Genomic DNA, 20,748 nt, shown 5'->3' with positions numbered 1-20,748 from the left:
AGTGGAGGGAAGCCCGGCTAGGGAGAGGACATTTAAACTGAGATCTGAGAATGAGAAGGAACTCAGCCTGTGCAAAGGCCCTGAGGCGGGAATGTGTTGAGGGGAGGGTTGGAAGAATCCATAGAATAGTGTGACTTGTGAGAGAGCAGGACACGAGGACATGACAAATGTGAGTAGGGGCCAGGCTGTGTAGACGTAATAGGGTGTGGGCAGAAAAGAGTTAACACAGGAGTCCTGATTACTCTCCCCGGAAAGAACAGCTTCCCAGGTTGGCCTGAGGCTGGCATCAGGGAACTTGGATTTCAGGAAGGTTCCTATCCTCACTAAATGATAATAGCAGCTCAGTGCCCCTAACCTGTATGTATAAAACATGTTTATGCTAAGTAACTGCTTTATTTTTTTCAAAACCCTGGGCACAGCCTCTCTAATGAGCTCGCCTGGTTGGTAACATTTCACTTATGTCATCACAACTCAATGCTGGGGGAACTAAGTGCATCCTGTGTGACCCCTCTGGATGAGGAACCCTTGGAAGCTTGCTCCTGGCTTCCTCCGGACTTCACCCCATGCCCGTTTTCCTCTTGCTGATTTTGCTTTGATTCTTTTGCTACAACAAATAAAGCCCAGAGTGCCACTATAGGCTGAGTCTGTGAGCCCTCCTAGCAAATCACTGAACCTGGCATGAGGGGGTGATTGGGACATCCCCAAACACGGAGCGTATTAAGAACCTTAGGTATTATTCTAAAAGCAAGCCATTCGCTCCAAATTGTGATGATCTCTGGAGGTACCTCCCTCCTTCTCTGTCCTGAGCTAAGGGCCTATGGCTAGAAATGTGTGTTCTAGTTGACAGGCATTTGCTACAGGCCAAGCACTGCTCTGAGCACTTTATTTCTTCCTTTCCGATCCGTATGCTTTTCAATTCTTTTTCTTGCCTTACTGCATTGTTTAGGACCACCACGATGATACTGAATAGGAACAACAAGAGCAGACATTCTTGCCTTGTTCCTGATCTTAGAGGAAAAACATTCAGTTTTTTACCCTTAAGCGTGAGGTTAGCTGTGTTTTGTAGATACCGTTCAAAGTTAAGAGAGTTTCCTTCCAGCTCTAGTTTGCTAAGAGTTCTTATCTGAATGTTGAATTTGTCAAGTGCTTTTTCTGCATCTATTAATACGATCATATAGCTTTACTCTAAGAACTATTAATTTATTTAAACTTCCCAACAACCTTATGAGGTAGATATTAGTTTACTCCTCATTTTTGGGGGGGGTGGGGGGAGGAGGACACAGCTGGTAAGAGTAGAACCAGGATTGGAGCCCAGGCAGGCTGGCGTTCATCACCAGGCTCAATGCCACCCAAAGAACAAGTCCTCGTGACTGCTCACAGAAAGTTCCGGAAACAGTTCTTAAAGGCCCAACGAGCCCCCCACCCCCTTGACTCACCAAAGTACTGTGGAAGGTTGGTGTCACTGATTTTCCCTGTCTCCCCTAAGTGCCCCAGGATCTTGGTGGCATCACAATTTATCTTTTTAAACAGACTCTCCACCGAGTTCTTGAGATGCTCCAAGGTCTTGCTGATTTCCTTATAGCTGTTCTCATACATGTCTGCCTCCTCCGTGGTCTTCTTCAGTTTCTCCTGGTGACAGACCCCAATTCCCACCCAAGATCAGCCAGGCTGCACCCTGGGCTCCGCCCACCCATAAGGACTTTCAGTGGGATGGGGGTTTGGGACCCTCTGGAACCAGAGCCTCTGAACTACAGATTTTCAGACCTCTGAGGGGATACAAAATCAACGTACTAAGCCTGAATCAGCATTCTAAAGAAAGTAAATAGAAAAGAAAGGAAAAGAAAATACTAATATACACTGCAGGTAATGAGGGTAAATATTGTTAAATCTAAGTTTTGTTTCACCTACATGTATGTACGTGTGTCTACATGTGTACGGGATTACAATATTTTTTAAAAGCTGGTGATTCATTTTTTAAAACTGTGGCCCACAGAAAGGAGTACATTTTACAATGAAGCCTAATTCATAGTATACAATGTAAATATACATACGGGTATGGGTGTGTGTTTAAATAGATTATCTAATCAAATGACATAAATGCTTCACAGATCAATATTCTTATTGTGTGTTCTCATATTTTCTATTGTTCTGTTTCATTATTTGTGAAGGCTGGTTCAATCCAACAAACTGATTTTACCACTCACTGGTTAATACACATTGCTCTGGTCCAGTGGTTCTCAAAGTGGGGTCCCTGGGCGACCAGGAGCATCAGCTTCATCAGGGAACTTACTAGAAGTGCAAATTCTTGGGCTCCAGTCCAGACCCTGAATCAGAGGCTCTGGGGGTGGGCCTGGCAATGTGTGTTTTAATGAACCTCCAGGTGATTCTGATGCACGGTAAAGTCTGAGAACCCCTGCGAGTCCATTGGGTCCCAATCTTGGCTTCACGTTACTTTCACTTGGGACCTTCAAAACATCTGCTGCCCTGACCCCAGCCTCAGAGGTTCAGATGGTTTGGTCTGGCGTGCGGCCTGGGCATCCGAGGTGAATCTGACTTGCAACCCTGGGCTGAGAATCCCTGCTCTTGGGTTGAGAGCTTCCAGTCACTTCCTGACTCTCCCTCTGAGTTCTCAGCTTGCTAAGGTGAACTGGGCCCAGTGAGGACTGCCCATTCCCTGTGGCTCCTGCCTCGTCCCAAATAACAATCCCAAGGGGTCCGTCCTATCCATACCCCCATTTTCCAGGTGAGGAAACTGAGGCTCTGAAGCACACAACCAGGAGAGGGAAGCCAAGATCCGAACTGTCACTCGACCATCACACCGGGCAGCTTCCTCTGTCCTGGCTCCCAGGGCTGAGTTTCCCCATATGACAGCAAGAGCTGCCCTCTCATTCTAGAGGCACGTTAGGAGATCACGTGGTCAAACAAACACAAAGCCTGATGTGGCTGTGATAACATGTGTCCAGCACCTTACACATCATCTCAACACAGCCTCACAACTGCTACAGATTTCAGGTGAGGAAAACAGAAGGTCAGAGGTCAGAGAAGAAAGGCGAACTTGTGTTTAGCTTCCTTGTATGGAGTGGTCTGCGTACCTGACCTTAGGTTCATTTCTTGAGCAATTATTTAGTACCAAGGTGAGGTGATTGTGAGGTTTTACTGATTTACATCACGAACAACAATGATAGCTACACTCAAAATTCTCTGCTGTGCCATGTGCTTAGTGTGCACATGCATGACTTACCTCAAACTTCACAGTCCACTGAAGTGAAGATGATTATTATCTCCATATTAAAGGTGAGAAAACAGAGGCTCAGAGAGGTTAAGTCAGTTTCTCAAAGTCACACAGCTAGGAAGTGACTTTTCTGAGAGTCATACCCAAGCGTTTGTTCCCAGGTCCTGGTTGCTTAACTCCCATGCAAAACCCTCCCGTTAAGGGGCAGGTGCTCCCACTTCTCTCAGAGGGGCAGGAGAGGATGAAAGGGAGGATGTGAGGAAAGTCTCCAGGAATAGAGCAGAGGGAAATGATCTTTAGCAGGGGGTAAGGGAAAAAAAGGCCCTTGTGATTCCATTGCTATTAAGACAAATTCTCCTGCTTGGAGTATTTGCTTTGAACTGAGGCCCCCAGAAGTCATGCTGCAGCCAAGGGAACAAAGACGGGATGAAAAGACTTCAGACGTGGGGGAGACGCTGGGGGCTGCCTGGTCGGCCTCCCCAAGGTGCCCCTCTTTAGGCCTTCAAAACCCAGAGGTGCAGAGCCTCACCAGTCCCAACCCCAAGGAAGCATCTGGACGACACTGGGTGGCCGTGAGCCACTGGGGACGTGGGGCCCCAATCATGTGCTCAGCTTAAGGAGGGTCTCCTTGGACTTGGACCCTGCCTGAAGCGTCATTCCCCATATCTGGGCTCCTGAGACAGGCCTCTCGGAGCCAGAGCCGCAGGATGGTGCCTTGTGCTTTGCTGCCCCCCAGTGGCCCATTGGAGAATGGCACCGCCATCCCTGTCTAACCAGATGGACGCCAGCAAAGAAAATACGCCACAAAGAAGGAAAGGAAAATGATCCAGGACTGCAGTTCCTGGGGCAGGGTCTGTTGGATTACAACACGGCTGTGCAAACTCTCTGGGTTCATACCTTCGTCAGGTGTTTGCTATCTATTCTCCCCTTACGCCTTAATAACAAACTCCTGATTGTATTTGGGGCGGCAATGTGCCCAGCTGAAAATTATATTTCCAAGCCTCCTTTGCAATAGGGATGGCCAGCAAGATGCAAGTGCAGAAGTCACTGGCTGAGTCTTCACAGAAATAACTTTTAAGGTAATGGGAACGATATTTTTGCCTCCCCCACTTTCTTCCTGAATGGAACATATAAGTGATGTCTGGATCATCAGCAGTCACAATACAACCATGAGGCATCCCTGGGAAAATAAGCCACACGCTGAAGACGGCAAACAGGAGGAGCCTGGGTTACTGATGACATCATGACCTGAAGTACCTATCTCCAAATGTATTTAACAAAATAAATACTTCTACCTTGCTTAGGCCACTGCTGCTTTGGTTCCTGGTGATTGGCAACTAAATACAATGCAAAGCTCAAATACAGCATCCCAGCTCCAAGGTATTAGTCAAATGACTTTACCTCTCTGAGTCTCAGTTTCTCATCTGTAAAATGTAGAGACCACAGCACCTAACCCACAGGGCTGTTGTGAGGATTAAATGAGATAATACACGCAAAGCACTTAGCCCAGTACCTGGTACATAGTAAATGCTCAACAAATGTTCATAATAACTGTTATTGACAACAGGCCACAGCCAGGACAAGGGGGAGAGAGAAAAAAGTTACTGAGGCAGAGCTCTGTCTGGAATTTGCCAGTCTGGGATGAAATTATAGGCACAAGTGCCTGGGCTATGCTCCCTGAAGTCCGGGAGTCTTTAAAGCAGACAAAGGGCCTATAAGGGAAAAAATTCTACAGGCATATCTGTAGCAGAGGCTGCCCATGACAAAGGGTCAGGACATGTCCAGACATGAGCCAGGCCAGTTCAGTCTCATGGGGCAGATATCATACTCCTCCTGAGGGCCGCCTGACAGGCTGCATGACAGACAGACAGACAACAGAGACTCCCACGTCCCTCCCTCCCCACCGTGGTCTTACCTCCATCTGTCTCAGGACAGAGCAGTTGTCATCATGGGATGATTTCTGCTGGGATTGCAAGAGGATGATCTCATTCTGCTCACGAGAGAACCAGACCATAAGGACAAGTGCGTGCTCCCCTCCCCACCACACCTGAAACCATGCCTGTGCCTTGAGACGATGATGAGGATCTAAATTATCTGTTTCAAGGAGCCCCCAAACCCCTGGGCCCCACTTATGCCCATGGAGGTTCTTTCTGATGTTTCTTTTTAATGTTTTATTTATTTTTGAGACAGAGAGAGACAGAGCGTGAGTGGAGGAGGGTCAGAGAGAGAGGGAGACACAGAATTGGAAGCAGGCTGCAGCCTCTGAGCTGTCAGCACAGAGCCCGACGCGGGGCTCGAACTGACAAACCGCGAGATCACGACCTGAGCCGAAGTCGGACGCTTAACCGACTGAGCCACCCAGGTGCCCCTGATGTTTCTTAATTAAAAGGATGAGGGAGTGGGAGAGCGGGTGGTTCATCCGTTCTGAAGAACTGTCTAGAACAGCAGTCAATAGAACCGTGATGGTGGCAATGTTCTCTCTGCAACACCCAGTCCTGCAGCCACTAGCCACTTGTGGGTATTGAGCACTTGAAGTGTGGTAGTGCCACCGAGGAACTAAACCTTAATTTTACTTAATTTAAACTTACATTGCCATGGGTGGCTTGTGGCTACTGTAACGGATGTAACGTAAAGGCAGCTCCAGAGCAGAGGTTATCAAAGTCCAGCATGAATCAGAATCACCTGGAGGTTCGTGAAAACACAGACTGCTGGGCCCCTCTCCCAGAGGTTCTGGTTCGGTAGGTCTGGGTGGGGCCCAAGACTGTGCATTTCTCGAAAGTTCCCAGGAGCTGCTGCTACTGTTGATCCAGGGACCAGATTCAAGAACCCCTATGTTAGAAGAGTGTGTGTAAATATAAAAGGCTACCCTTTGAATAATTTCATCCCTAGGAATCTGTCCCATGGAAATAGTAGGACATGTGGGCAAAGTGGCTGTTCAAGGTTGTCTGTCAGGTTATTGCTGAAGAATGGCCCCCAATTAGGGGCACCTGGGTGGCTCAGTCGTTCAAGCTATTGACTTTGGCTCAGGTCATGATCTCACGGTTTGTAGGTTCAAGGCCCTACATCGGGCTCTGTGCTGACAGCTCAGAGCCTGGAGCCTGCTTCGGATTCTGGGTCTCCCTCTCGGTCTGCCCCTCCCCCACTCATGTTCTGTCTCTCTCAAAAATAAATAAACATTAAAAAGGAAAAGAAAAGAATGGCCCCCAGTTAGAGACAACTTAAATGTCTACTGATAGTGGATGAGTTAAATCAAAGATAGTATTCATATCATGGGGGCAATGGGTCTCAAAAATGTTTTTAATATATTTTTTTCTAAAAATATGGTTTCAAATGAAGATTCCTGGCCCATTCTCAGAGAATCTAGGTTTGTAGGTATAGGATAGAACTTGGGGATCGCATTTTTAAGAAGTTTCTTATGATTCTACACAGAGATTCCAGGGTCCCCAGAAGCCATTAAAAAGAACATAGAAGATGTTGGAGGGTTCTATGATGAACTTGGGGGGAAAAGTTTTCGAAACAGTGTGAACTGTCTAGAATGATCCTGGTATTGTAAATGGGCATCTTTCCTACCTCAGGACCTTTGCACTTATTGTTTCCTCTGCCTGGAATATTCATCCCCCAGAGATCTACATAGCTTATTCCTGCAAGTCTGCTCAAACTTCACTTCTCAACTTCCCATGCCCTCACTTGGCTCCAGAACCCCCCTTTACCTGCTGTACTTCATCTTTTTATCCACACCACTTCTCATTGTCTAATATATCCTATAATTTTTAAAAGTTTATTTAGTTAAGAGAGACAGAGTCTGAGAGGGGAAGGGGCAGGGAGTGAGGGAGACAGGAAGAATGCCAAGCAGGCTCTGCATGGCAGGCCAGTGCACAGAGCCTGAATGGGGCTCGAACACACGAAACCATGGGGTCATGACCTGAGCCAAAATCAAGAGTTGGACTCTTTGATCCACCCAGGCGCCCCTACCCTATAATTAATGTATTTAGTAGGCTTGTTGTTCATTGTCTGTTTCTCAGCCAGAATAGAAGCTCCATGAGGGCAGAGCCTTTTGTTGTTTTGTTCTCTGTCCCATAACCAGGGTCTAGAATAGTGCCTGGCACATAGTAAGTGCTCAATAAATACTTGCTGAATGAAAAAATAACCAAAAGAACACTTTTTTCAATCAGAATACATGAATCTATATATACTATATAATAATCACTATGTTAAATTTAAAAGCATCACCCCCCCCAAAAATAAATCAGAAGGAAATAGATCAAAATAGCAACAATGATTGTCTCTCAGGAATGGGATAATGGATGGTTTAGAAAATTCAATCCTTAGGTAGTTTCCAAATTTTCTATAATGAGCAAGCATATCCTTCTCTTATAAGATTTTTTAAATATTAAGCATTTTCTTTAGAAACAAAGTGTTTTCAGGACTTATTCAACAGGAATTTGCAGCTCTGCTAAGCCCCAAAAGGCACACAGTTCTGTAACTCCAAAGAAAAGCTCAGAAGCTACTGTCGTCGTTCACACATCATTCTACAAATGGGGAAACTGAAGCCCAGGCAGATCAGGGACTTGCTCATCCTTCATCAGACATACTCGCGCCCAGGCCAGAGACAGGCTGTGTATCTTAGAGAGGGGGTACCATCACGGTGAAGGGGAAAGATCGAGGTCGGTTTTGTTCAGTAACCATTTCCTCATCGGGTCAGTTTCCGACTAGCGTCCTCACATCCCTCTGCTAGGGTCCGTCCCTGCCATCCTACCGGGGCTAGTAAGGTGCTGTCTCCTAGAAAAAAAGAATCAGCGTCCTGCCCACTCCCAGGTCCCAAACAGACCATCCATCCTTCAATCCTTCAAACCTCTGCGTTCAAAGACCTTCCATGCAATACTGCAGACGGCCACCTGAGGGCAGCGGCGAAGCGCCTACACCGGAGGCCGAAAGCTCCAAGGCCCGCAGGGCTGGGCGCAGGCGCAAATCGGACCCAGCGGGTCTCGGTGGATGTTGAGCCCATGGACCTCAACCTCGCGTGGAGGTGCGGGCCGGAGTCGTCTGATCGGATTTCCGGAGAGAAACCGGAATCCCGATTTCCATGTGGAATATCCCGATTTTCAAATGTTAGCAACTAATAATTTTTAAACTGGGAGGGGGAGGTAGGGGAGACGACGCAAAAGAAGAAAGAAAGTGGGATTCAATCAGTTACGACCTCTGATCCCGGTGCTCGGAGAAGGGGCGAAGTCAGATGTTAGTACCCTAATTGTTTTTCACTTACATATTTTTCCTACCTGAACCCTAGTTTGAGCAGAGGTGCCACAAGAAGGTGAAAAGGTCAAGGGTCCAGGCAACCCCTCCAACCACCCCTCCCACCCCCCACCCCCTTCATCCACAACTGCTCCATTTTACGTGTTTTTTTTTTCTTTTCTAAATGTTTTTTTTTTTTTTGAGAGAGAGAGAGACAGAGACACAGAGTGCAAGCAAGCAGGGGAGGGGCAGAGAGAAAGAGAGAGAGAGAGAGGGAGACACAGAATCCGAAGCAGGCTCCAGGCTCCAAGCTGTCAGCACAGAGCCTGAAGTGGGGCTTGAACTCACAAACTGTGAGATCCTGACCTGAGCCAAAGTCAGACACTCAACCAACTGAGCCACTCAGGTGCCCCTTACCTGTTTGCTGTACGGTGTTTCCTCAACCTGGGTTTAAACAAAAATGTTCTGTAGCTTTTTTATTAAAAGTTTGGAAAGTACTGCTCTAGTCCCATTATGTCATTCTACAGATGTGGAGACTGAGGCCCAGAAAGGGCAGGAGTTTGGTCATCTTTCATCGGACACACTCTTCCTAACAGAGACAGGCTGCCGGCTGAAGGAGAAAAGGATGGCCCTCATAAGTGAATGGGAAGGTCCAGGTCAATTACTGTTTGGGAACCATTTCCTGGTGTCTCCCACTGTGTGCAGGGCCATCCTGAGCACTAGGAAAGAAGAGGAAGTATACTCTTGTGCCTGTCCCCTGGAAGATCACCTTCCTGAAGGGAGACAGAGGGAGACAGGAGACAAGCTCATCTCTCCCACCCCTACCCCCACCACACACACAGAGCTGGACATTCTCCGTTTTCCCCCAAATCCACCTACCTCCCTTCCTGCCCTAAACCCCAGGGGCTCGGCTCTGGGCTCCCTGGTCCCCTGGCGTGGGGTGGGCCCGGACAACAGGACTGGAAAGACGTTGGGGGTACTTGGCAGGTCACTAGCTCGGTTGCATCCCTCCAGGAGAGACACATGGACAGCCTTCTCCCCTGATTCCAGAAAACGGCTCCTTCCCCTTACCTGTTCTGGAGCCCTCTTTTGTTTCTCCCGCACTTACCCTTCATAATTTCCTTAAGCCATTGTAAATAGTGCCTTAAAAAAAAACCCATCTCCGGGCGCCTGGGTGGCGCAGTCGGTTAAGCGTCCGACTTCAGCCAGGTCACGATCTCGCGGTCCGTGGGTTCGAGCCCCACGTCGGGCTCTGGGCTGATGGCTCAGAGCCTGGAGCCTGTTTCCGGTTCTGTGTCTCCCTCTCTCTCTGCCCCTCCCCCGTTCATGCTCTGTCTCTCTCTGTCCCAAAAATAAATAAACGTTGAAAAAAAAAAAAAAACCCATCTCAATTTACCCATTTGGGGCGTGCCATATGTTTCCTGCGATAACCCTCACAGATAGCACCACCTTCATTTCCATCGTGTTCCTGTGCTACCTGTGGTATTGTCTATCACTATCTATTATTGTATATTAAGAGTTTTCTTTAAATCAGCCCAGTTGTGTTCATTTTATGTTTACCCTTATTTCCTTACTGTTACGAGTATTTCTTATCATCCTAAGTACCAATGTGCATTCAATCAAAAGTTCACAAGCTATATTTATCCTAATCCTCATACAAATTAACTCATCACTAGTAAATTAAAATGTTTTCTCTTGGGGTGCCTGGGTGGCTCAGTTGGTTAAGCGGCCGACTTTGGCTCAGGTCATGATCTCGCGGTCTGTGAGTTCGAGCCCCGCATCCGGCTCTGTGCTGACAGCTCAGAGCCCAGAGCCTGTTTCAGATTCTGTGTCTCCCTGTCTCTGACTCTCCCCTGTTCATGCTCTGTCTCTCTCTGTCTCAAAAATAAATAAAACATTAAAAAAATTTTTTTAAATAAAATAAAATGTTTTCCCTTATATTCTGGCTACTGGCTACTTACACATAGCCAGTACACCTGCTCCGTATTTAGGAAACAGTGACATTGCAAACGGAAGTGGCCCGCCTCGTCATACAAACAGCACGGGGACCCCAGAGGGAGGAGTCATGAACTGCCAGAGGTGATGACATTTGTGCAGGGTCAGGACTAATGAGCAGTATTTCATCAGAAGAAAAGCAGGAGTGGGGGGGGGCGGGGAGGAAATGGCACGGGGAGGCCTCAGAGGAGGGAAAGGTCTAGGATGGGTGAGCCTAGGAGCTGCCCAGGGCACCCTGGGCTCGTGAAGAGAGCTGTGCCTGCTGCAGCAGGTTGAAGCCAAATTTTGAAGGGACTGGAGTGTCGTACTAAGTTTAGACTCTATCCTGTTCAGACAGTTCCAAAGGCTGCTTATGTGTGTTCTGAGGAGTAAGTAGCCCAAGAAGCCAATTTAGTTTGGGAAATGATGGGCTTAACCAAGGTAAAGAAGTTTCTTTACTGCGGGACTCGTCAGAGCCTTCATTATGCTCATGTATATCAAGTGTCTTCAAGATGGTTTGACCATCTCTACTCAGTTCTGTGAAGCTGCTGATTAACAGGAGTCAGCGAGCTTTTAAGGCAAAGGGCCAGACAGCAGATATTTTAGGCGTTGCAGGCCACATATGATCTCTCTCGTACATACCCTCTTTTTTTTTTTTTTCCTTATAACCTTTTAAAAAATGCAAAAACCATTCTTATTAGCTCAGGTCTGTACGAAAACAGACCACAGGCTGTATCTGGCCATGGCTATAGTCTACTGAACCCAGGACTATAGAACATGCCATGGGTTATGTCACTATGGTGGGGGGGGGGGGTGACAGGACCACACTAAGTGTTTGCATCAGCTGAAGGCAAATACCAACTTCAGAGAGGTTAAAATGTAGGGGGGAAAGCCTGGGGGAATACGGTGTTTCCCAAACCGATCAGACCCTGAGGCCGTCTTCTCTCTAGAGCAGCTCAAGGTGTGTTTCAAGGAACCCCCTTTGAGAAAGGCCGTTATGAGAGTGTGTGGGTCCCAGAAAGAAGAGCAGCCCCGACCTGGATTCTCTGCGTCTTCTTGTGCATCGTCTCCATGTCATTGTTGAGCTCCGTGACGTACATGAACCGAGCAAAGTTCTTCTCCTCCTTGGCCAGAAATCCCTCGATGAGCTCATTCAGGTCCCCGTTCTCTGTCAGCTTCAGCAGCCGCAGGTGCGCCACCTCGTAGCTCTCAAAGCTCTCACCCTTGTTCTTCCTCTTGTACTTCTTTGCCTTGAGGGCTGGGAAGGAAAAGCCGGGAAGCGTGAGGCTGAGAGGAAGCCACTCGGGGCGATGCCAGGCGGGGAGCCGGCTCCGTAATGTTTATTGTGCCTCGGGGAGGACGCCAGGCTTTTCCAGGAGGGGGAGCGCAAGAGCTTCGAGCCGTAGTCGCTTCACAGATACGTGACTGAACATCTACTATGTGCCAGACGCTGTGCTGGGCTCTGCAGACACACTCCCCTGCCCCGCGGAGCTTCCAGAGCCGGAATCAGACAAGCAGAGAAGGGAAAAGAGATGTCCACGCAGACAGAAGAAATACAACCATCACCACTGTAGCCCAGGTGATGGAGGAGACGCGTCAGGTGCTCTGACGGGGGAGCTGGGTGGCCGGGGAAGTCCTCTCGAGGGAGATGACATTTGAGCAGGACGAGGGTCAAGGGAGCCCTGTTGGCAGAGGGCCCCGGGCAGGCTCAGACCCTGGCAAATTCAAGGAATTAGAACCAAGAAGCTTCTCCAGGCTTCATTCTCTCCAGCCTGATGTCTGCAAAAGCCCCACCTTTCCTGAACCCAGTCTTCTCTCTCTCTCTCTCTCTGTGTCTCTTTTTTTTAGGGAGACAGAGAGAGAGAGAGAGAGACAGAGAGAGAGAGAGAGAGAGAGAGAGAGAGAGAGAGAGAGAGAGAGAGTCTTAAGTAGGCTCCACACTCAGCACGGAGCCCGCCGTGGGGCTCAATCCCACGTCCCTGGATCATGACCTGGGCCAAAATCAAGAGTCAGACACTTAACCAACTGAGCCACCCAGGCGCCCCAGTCTTGTCTCTTTGGTTTGGCCTCCACACGACAATCACAGGGATCTTTCTAGATCTTCCTAGGCACCTCTGGCCACGTGACTCCTTTACGTGTTATGTTAAAGAGTGAGAGATGGGGTTTCTCAGAAACACACTTTTCACAACATGGTCCCAAATGTAAAGACAGGAAGAGCCAGGAGATGCTGAAGGAACAAAGAACAAATGCAGCTTCCCCGGGGGGGCTCTCAGAAGAGCTCAGATTTTTTTCCGTCTGTTCAGGAGACAGTGAATACAACAGCCCTGAGACTGTCCTCCTTAGAAAGGGCTCTTCTTGCAAGGGTGTCCCGTGGCTGGCACCTGGGCACCTCAATGGTAACCAGTGCCCTACAGGGATATAAAACTTTGCCTGAATGCTAGGAGGGACTCACTGTGCCTAGGCTGGGCAGATGTTGTGTGGGGTTGATGCTAAACACGGACTTTCCTTCCAGGAGGCTGGCATTTTGGTGTGTGCAGGGGAGAGGACATTTACGTCACCAGCCCCCAGTAAGATCTTGGGCACCGAGGCCGTAATGAGCTCCCCTGGCAGACAGCTCTTCACACGTGTTGTCACATTGAGATGCTGGGGGAATTAAGCACATCCTGTGTGACTCCCCTAGGAGAGGATCCCGGAAGCTTACACCTGGTTTCCTCCAGACTTTGCCCGGTGCCCCTTTCGTCTTCGCTGAGGGTGCTTTGTGTCTCCACCTCCCAGCCATGCATGTGCCTACACACTCAATCTTTAGAGTCCTCCTAGCAAATCGCCAAACGTGCGGACGGTCCTGGGGACCTGATACCCGAGTCTCCCCCAACAAAACAATGGAAGGAGAACCTCAGAGTAAGGACACGTCCTATGGGTTAGGGTTGGCCAATAAAATACAGGACCCCAGTTACATTTGAACTTCAGACAAACAATACATTTTTAAAGTATAAATTGTGTCCCAATTGTAGATAACCTACAAATAATTTTTATTTTATTTAAAAATTTATTCAGTTTATCTAAAGTGTCGATTTAACTAGGCATCTTGTAATTTTATTCGCTAAAGTTGGCATGCCTACTACAGAAGGACTTGGGCACCCTCAGCTAAGATGGGGAGGGAGGGGGGAGAGAGAGAGAGAGAAAGTGCCTGGAGAACGTACCTTCTTCCTTTTTGCTCTGCTCCTCGAACTCCAGACGATCATTCAGCTTGATGAGCAAGAAGGACTTGAGCTTGGTCTCGTGGGCATAGACACGCTCCAGCTCTCGGATCTCCAGGTTGTACTGAGAAATGTCCTTCTGCTGGCGGTCCTTCATGGCGGCCATTCGAGCCATGGCTTCCAGCCTGAGTGAGGCAGGTACAGGGTCTGAGCGTCTGGAGATTCCTCCCTTCCCCTCCCCTCCCCTCCCCCTGCCAGACCAGAGGGACTTTCTGCCAACGGCCATCACTTCTTTGAATCGTGGAGGTTGCTGGGAGTGGAAGAACAGCCCTCCTTACCTGAATGACAGGAGCTGCTGGCTCCAGACCATCCCCAGGAAGTGAGTTTTCTATCATCATCACCACCACCACCACCATCACCATCATCATCATCATCACCACTTGTCAGTTACTGTGGCCCAGCGAGTCCTTATATACATATATTGTTTATTCCCCACTACCATCCAAAGTGGTCCTACAATAATACAGTAATGATGGATGGAGCCAGGATTCAAGCCCAGATCTGGCTCTAAAACCTGTTCTCTTCACAGCCCAGCTATATGCCTCTTGCCCTGGAGTGGGAGGCAAGGAGATAAGCCGGACCGAGAGGCCCCTAGGACCAGAGGCAGGGCTACCTGGAGGAGGCGGTTCGGCAGAGAAGTTTGAATCTCAGTCCTACCACATCCGCCATTTACCTGGCTCTCAGGCAAATGGCATCTCTAAACCTCTGTATCCTGGTCCGGAAAATAGAGATAATAACCCCCGGGGCAGTTGTGAGGGTTGCAATGATACCCAGAGAACCTGGCATCGTGCTGGGCACACAGTCAGTGCTCAGAGTTATCATGATTCAAGATCCCTCAATGCATAAGCCCAGGGGCAGAGGTGCTCGGCAGGGGCTTAAGAGACATCCCTGCCCCTAGGTCTCCCCCCAGCCCACCTCTGCTCATAGGCCTGGGCAGACTGCTCGATGGCCACATTCATGGTTTTCTTCTGCATCGATAAACGCCGCAGCAGCTGCTGATACACATTGTCATACGCAACCTTCTCATACCGCAGGTCCTCGATCTCCTTCCGGAGCTTAGCATTGGTGGTCAGCATCTTGTCAAAGTGCACGGTGACCTGTGGGCGGGGCCGTGCTTCAATACTGAGCTCACTCCTGGGGCATGAGACACTTCCGAAGACAGCCAGAGGGTGGGAAGGTCTTCCCCCACCTCCCGCCCCAGGCCCACAGCACCGCATGGGAGTGCTGGGTGGGAGACTTGGGCTGGCCACCAGCTGGCTGAGTGGTCTTAGGTAAGTCCCCCCACCCCCCGGATTTTAAATTTCTCAACTACCTTTATACCTAATTTCCAGTGTTTAGCAAGGGCAGGGGAGAGAGGAAAAGGTAAATAACGCCATGAGGAAACAAGCAGCCGAATCCAGAAGGTAGAACTTTCTAGAAGACAGCTGACCCAGACTCTTCAACAAGTTGGTGGCTGGAAAGAGTTGGGATGGGGCTTTTGTAGAGCAGGGTTTCTCAAACTTGGCACTGTTTGGGCCTGGATGATTCCCTGTGGTGGAGAGCTGTCCTGTGCTTTATGCTATTAAAGAAACATCCCTGGTCTCTACCCACTAAATGCCAGTAACACAGGAGTGCCTGGGTGGATCAGTCAGTTGAACGTCAGGTCATGATCTCAAGGTTTGTGAGTTCAAGTCCCACATTGGGTTCTGTGCTGACAGCTTGGAACCTGAAGCCTGCTTCAGATTCTGTGTCTCCCTCTCTCTCTGCCCCTCCTCTCTCTCTCTCTCTCTCTCAAAAATAAACATTAAAAAATAATAATAATAAAAATAAATGCCAGTAGCACAGCCCCAACCCAGTTGTGACAATCAAAAATGTCTCTTTTTATTTTATTTTTAAAATTTTTTTTTAACATTTTTATTTATTTTTGAGACAGGGAGAGACAGAGCATGAACAGGGGAGGGTCAGAGAGAGGGAGACACAGAGTCCGAAACAGGCTCCAGGCTCTGAGCCGTCAGCACAGAGCCCGACGCGGGGCTCAAACTCACGGACTGTGAGATCATGACCTGAGCCGAAGTCGGCCGCTTAACCGACTGAGCCACCCAGGCGCCCCGAAAAATGACAATGTCATTTTAGAGACAATGTCCCTTTGGGGGCAAAATCATTTCTGCTTGAGATCCATTGTTGTCGATTAAAGAAATTTAAGAGACCTATTAGGTGAAACTTGACAGTCTCCAACTTTAAAAGACATTTTGGAGCCAGCCAGAGAAGTTTTTAACGTGGGCGATATTAAGGAAATAGTATTAATTTTGTAAGGTGTGATAATGGTTTTGTGGCTATGGAAGAAAATGTTTGATTTTTAAAGATGATTGATTTTAGATATGGAGGTATTTGGGGTGAAATATCATCATGTCTGTAATTTACCTTAAAATACTTCAGGGAAAAGAAGGGTGAAACAGAATAGTAAAATGTTAACAATTACTAAATCTAAGTGATAGGTATGTGGGTGTTCATTATTTGATTCCCTCGACTTTTCTGTACATCTTAATAAATTTATCCTAATAAAAAAGTTTTTGTGAGGAGTGCTCCCGTAGACACTGAAAAGAAACAATTGCAGAAAATAGTCCTAATCATAAGAAAGCAGATTCGATCAGAGGTTTTCAAGGCATATTTGGAGAAACCTTAGGCTTCCACAGGGCTGAGATGGGGTACGGCAAGTGAGGCCACCAGGATGCAAAATTTAAGGAGGTACTCATTTTCTGGTGTCAACCCTGCATTTCCACGAGTGCTTTCTTAAATTCTGCACTCTGGGCTCTTTACTTGCCTCACCCTAGTCCTGGCCCCGGGCTCCTCTGTAGGATATGTCAGTAGCCACCACACAAGGGAAGGGAATCCAGGAACAGAATCATCCTTATTCTCCCAATATCTTCCACTTACCCTTAAGAAGATATCACTTATCAGTCATTTGCACTGTAGTGTGAATTCTACTCCAGGACTGTTGGCATGCTACCCATCCTCTGATTGTGGGATAAAAATGGGGAGGACTCTCACGCCCCATTGAGTAAATGGAGGAGTCTTTAAGGTCATGGAATATTTGGGGACCCTGAAATAACCTTTAGAGTTGGTTACCTAATCTACTAAAAGGCACACCCAGAACTGGTCAGGGAAGAAAGGAAAGGGGACCATTTTGAGATGCAAAAGAGCAAACCTCTCAGAAATAAAATAGGGGACATACGACAGACGTTACAGAAATAAAAAGAATTCTAAGGCAATATACTGGGAACAATTGTATACCAACAAATGAAGATAACTTAGATGAAATGGACAAATTCCTAGAAAGAAACAAATGAATGAATTGATTCAGGAAGAAATAGAAAACCTGAATAGATCTATAAACAAAAAAGTAGACCTCTATCATGCATACCTTTATTCATTCGTTTAATCAACAGATGTTTGCTAAGTACCCACTCTGAGCCTCACACTGTGCCAGGCACTAATGATTCTTAACCAAGGGAATCATTAACCTTAACCTTGATTCTTAACCTTTGGTTTCACTGGGGTTTTCAGTAAGAGTTTCACTGGGAGTTATAACAACAGTGCAGATGCCTGGGTCTAAGCCTTAAAAGTTCTGACTCAGAACCAGTGAATCTGGAGGGGACCCAGGAATCTGCATGTTAACACAAATCCTAGGCATTCTGAGACATGGGTACAAATCACTGTGCGTGGATATTAAAAAGACACTGCCCTGTCTTCAGTCCACTTTCAGGCTACCGGGGCAGACAGAGGTCATATCCAATTGCCTTCAAACATGCCCGGTTAAAGCTTGATGGTCAGAGTTTGGGGGAAGCTAAGAGCTTTGCATAATGAGGCGCTGACAGGCTTCCTTCCAAATCAATTCACTTTCCCTCTCTCCTGGCTCATTTTGTGAGAACTGTAATTTCACAAGTCAGGCTGAAATGTGTTTGTACCTGCCCAGCATTGCTTCTTTCTTTCTTTTTGCTTTTCCAGGAGAACCATTTCTCCCTAGCTCTCAGTCCACACTGCTGGATAGGGCTGCCGTCCCTTGACTTCGGGTGGGGGCTGTGGGAGTGGGGGGAGTGGTACAAGCGTAGTTACGTGACTCAAGTCCATGTATTTCATTCTTTTGACCACCATGATTGGTTTAGGGATGGGCACTTGACCCAGGATGGCCCAATGGGAGCCCTCCCTGCGACTTACGACTGAATTCTTAGGAAAGAGATTGTCTTTTTCTGTTGGTGTTTGTTCACATTGGGGGGCTGCCCAAGAATGTAGTCATCTCTACGCAAAGGAGAGATGGACAGAGAAAGTATCCTAAAGACATGCTTGGGGCATCTGGATTCAGCTATTCCTGAAGGCCCCACTTTTGCCCCTGAAATTTTAGTTCCATGACCAATCCATTCTTTTTTTTTTTTTTTTTTTTTTGCTTAAGCCAGTTTGCAATTTAGAAAATCCTGCTTAATGCAAAACTCACTACAAACTGAAAGCGATCAGGAAACACCACTTTTCTCTTTATCTGGTTATGCATGTCTGTGCTGAATATTTCCTAGAGACAACATCAACAACAACCAAAAAGTACCAGGTCTCACAGAGGTGTGAACAGGTTGCGATGGGAGGGAAGGTCTGACTAATTCTGCTTGCTGAGGGCTAATATTTGAGCTGCTTCTTGAGAATAAGCAAGAGTTTTTAAGTCAAGTGACTAAGAACAGGTATCCCGGGAGGGGTGGGAGATGGGGATGGTGGGGGGGAGGCGGGCAGCAGCATGGTACATAAAACGCAGAGAGCAAGAAAGAGAAAGGCACCTTGGGTAACAGTGGGTCAACCAGTGGATGGAACAGAGTGGATAGAGTAGGGTGGATGGTAAGTCTAAAAGGCTGCCTGGCTTGTATGAACCCTATTATTTAACCTTCTTCTGAGTCAACCAACAAGATGGATGTGTTCTGCTAAAGGTACCATGGGGATCATTCTCTGCTCTGAGCAAAGGGAAGGCAGAGCGGTTTGCAAAGCTGCAGAGAACACGTACGTACGAGATTCAAACGGGTTTCCAAAATGTGGATCTGTTTTTGCAGTTTCCGGGGGTCATTGGCTTTCTGTATCTTGGCGAAGATCTGTTTTTGGTTTATAATTTTTTTTTCCATCTGAGCAATCTGGAAAAAAAAAAGGAGAGAGAGAGAGAACCCCCCCCCACAACTGTGTTAAATTAATATCTATATGGGTACAGATTCAACAGTTCATTAACTTAAGTGTGCTAAAATAAAAACTCTAATGTTCTTTCCTTTCCTACAAAAGGATTTTTTATTTCTCTCTCGAATGCATGCTCAACGCAACTTCATCTCAGCCAGTTTGGGGTAAAATGAGGCGATTTAGAGTTTTTGCTTTTACCTGTGCATGTAAATTTCACTCACCTTTTGGTGCAAGCTTCTCTTGGTGAGGTATCATGTCACCTGTGGCCAAAAGCATCGCTAACACACCATGCGCTTTATGCACTGGGATCATAGATTCTGACTTCAGAGAAGGGCCATACACCCTTGCCATGGCTGGCAGGAGAGAATTTTGGTGTTTCTCTCTACCCTTGCAGCTCCAGCCAAGTTCTCCAGACCCAAGCATACCCCCCACCTCCACCCCCGCCGTCACCTTCCCACAGAGCTCACTCTGTATTTTTTCATACAAGCGACAGTGGATCATGTCATTTCCTCACACCACTAGCAACGTGCATAACCAACCTGACATACAGCTTTAACCCAACCCAGGCAGAGATCCAAATTGCCTCCCAAAAGTTAGCCCCATCTGGAAGCAGCTGGCTAGTGCTAAATCCTAGCAGGTTCTACAGAAGTTTATGGAACTATTATCTGAAGACAAGTGAGTGCCAGGTCCTAATGTGTCAGAGGTACTTTATCTTCTTAGGGTTTGGACTGAGACTAAGCTCTGAGACTTTTTTTTTTTTTTTTTTTTTTTGGAACCCTGCTGGGTGAAGGGTCAGGGCACTGTCATTTAAAGCAATTTTTTATGTTCTTGTTTGTCTGGAGGTAGTAACTTGAATTCACTATCTGAAGCCCAGCTCCTGTCTGGAAATTGAGAAGTTCCAGATGAGAGATGTTAAGTGCTTGGTGTAATGAAATATAAAGTTTGTCAGCTACATGGAGGCTGGCTTCCAGCTGGGAGCAAGGCGCCCCTGTGCTGAGCTTGGGCTGATGAATTCTGGGAGCAGTTGCATCCTGGGTTCTATGTTAGTGCCCCTGAGATGGTGGTTTCCTTTGGTTATTGCCAAATCTTCGGGAAGTCTATACAGCACAGTCTCGGTTATGACCATGGAACATTGAGAGAAAAATCTATACTAGAGGTTGCAAACTATGCCCAAGCAGGTGGCATAAAAGAGTAAAGTGGGCCCACTATAAGACCGTCCAGGACAGTGGAGAATATAGAAAACTGGAGCACATACTCCCTGCCTTAAGGGGCAGCAGCTCGTATCATGCAACTACAAATTATAGAAAATGCAACTAAACAGGGGCTCAAACAAATTATGGTTTATCTTCCTCTCCATAAACGTGCCAGGTTAAGTTCAGTAACTCAAGGAACTAAACACAAGATCTCTGTAATTCACCTGGCCTTTCCCTGATGGTCAAAAAATGGCTGCCACTGCACCAGCTTTCACAGTCATATTCCAGGCAGGAAGGTAGAAGAAGCAACATGGATAAATGGCTAGGACCTATATCTAGGAAACAAAACTTTCTAGACACCCCTAACAGACTTCCCCTCAAATTTCATTGCTCACCTTTAGCTGCAAGGGAAGATGAGAAACATAGCTCTTTAGGAATCTGTTAGAGAGGAAGAAGTAGAGAGTGGGTAAACAGCTGTGGGGTCACCACAACACTATTTAGTTGCAGCTGTCCCACGGAAATTCAGGGTCAATGTTACCAAATCTTTCCATCTTTTTTTCTTTTTTTGAAGAAAAGTCAGATACCCAAATTTTTACATGAAATCTCTCAATTTTAACAAGTTAACTAATTAAAATAAATTTTAAACACTGACTGGGCCAAAGCCCTCATGTTGTCAGACTTA

General features: G+C 47.3%; 1 protein-coding gene across 3 annotated transcripts in view; it reads right to left on the bottom strand.

Moving 5' to 3' along the window:
• CCDC63 (coiled-coil domain containing 63) overlaps positions 1–20,748 on the bottom strand; it is a 36,171-nt gene that overhangs the window by 3,774 nt on the left and 11,649 nt on the right. For 2 of the 3 annotated variants that reach the window (XM_019814539.3, XM_006938471.5), the window contains exons 6-11: positions 18,717–18,836; positions 14,611–14,792; positions 13,639–13,820; positions 11,476–11,696; positions 5,148–5,222; positions 1,437–1,629 (exon numbers count right to left, since the gene is read on the bottom strand). In XM_019814539.3, coding sequence (XP_019670098.1) covers positions 1,437–1,629; positions 5,148–5,222; positions 11,476–11,696; positions 13,639–13,820; positions 14,611–14,792; positions 18,717–18,836 — 973 coding nt within the window. The remainder of the gene's footprint in view (positions 1–1,436; positions 1,630–5,147; positions 5,223–11,475; positions 11,697–13,638; positions 13,821–14,610; positions 14,793–18,716; positions 18,837–20,748) is intronic. The other variant, XM_023241414.2, reaches the window with a different exon arrangement.

The sequence above is a fragment of the Felis catus genome, chromosome D3 (assembly GCF_018350175.1).
Source record: "Felis catus isolate Fca126 chromosome D3, F.catus_Fca126_mat1.0, whole genome shotgun sequence".
Taxonomy (NCBI): Eukaryota; Metazoa; Chordata; class Mammalia; order Carnivora; family Felidae; genus Felis; species Felis catus.
This window is presented reverse-complemented; position numbering and strand designations above follow the sequence as displayed.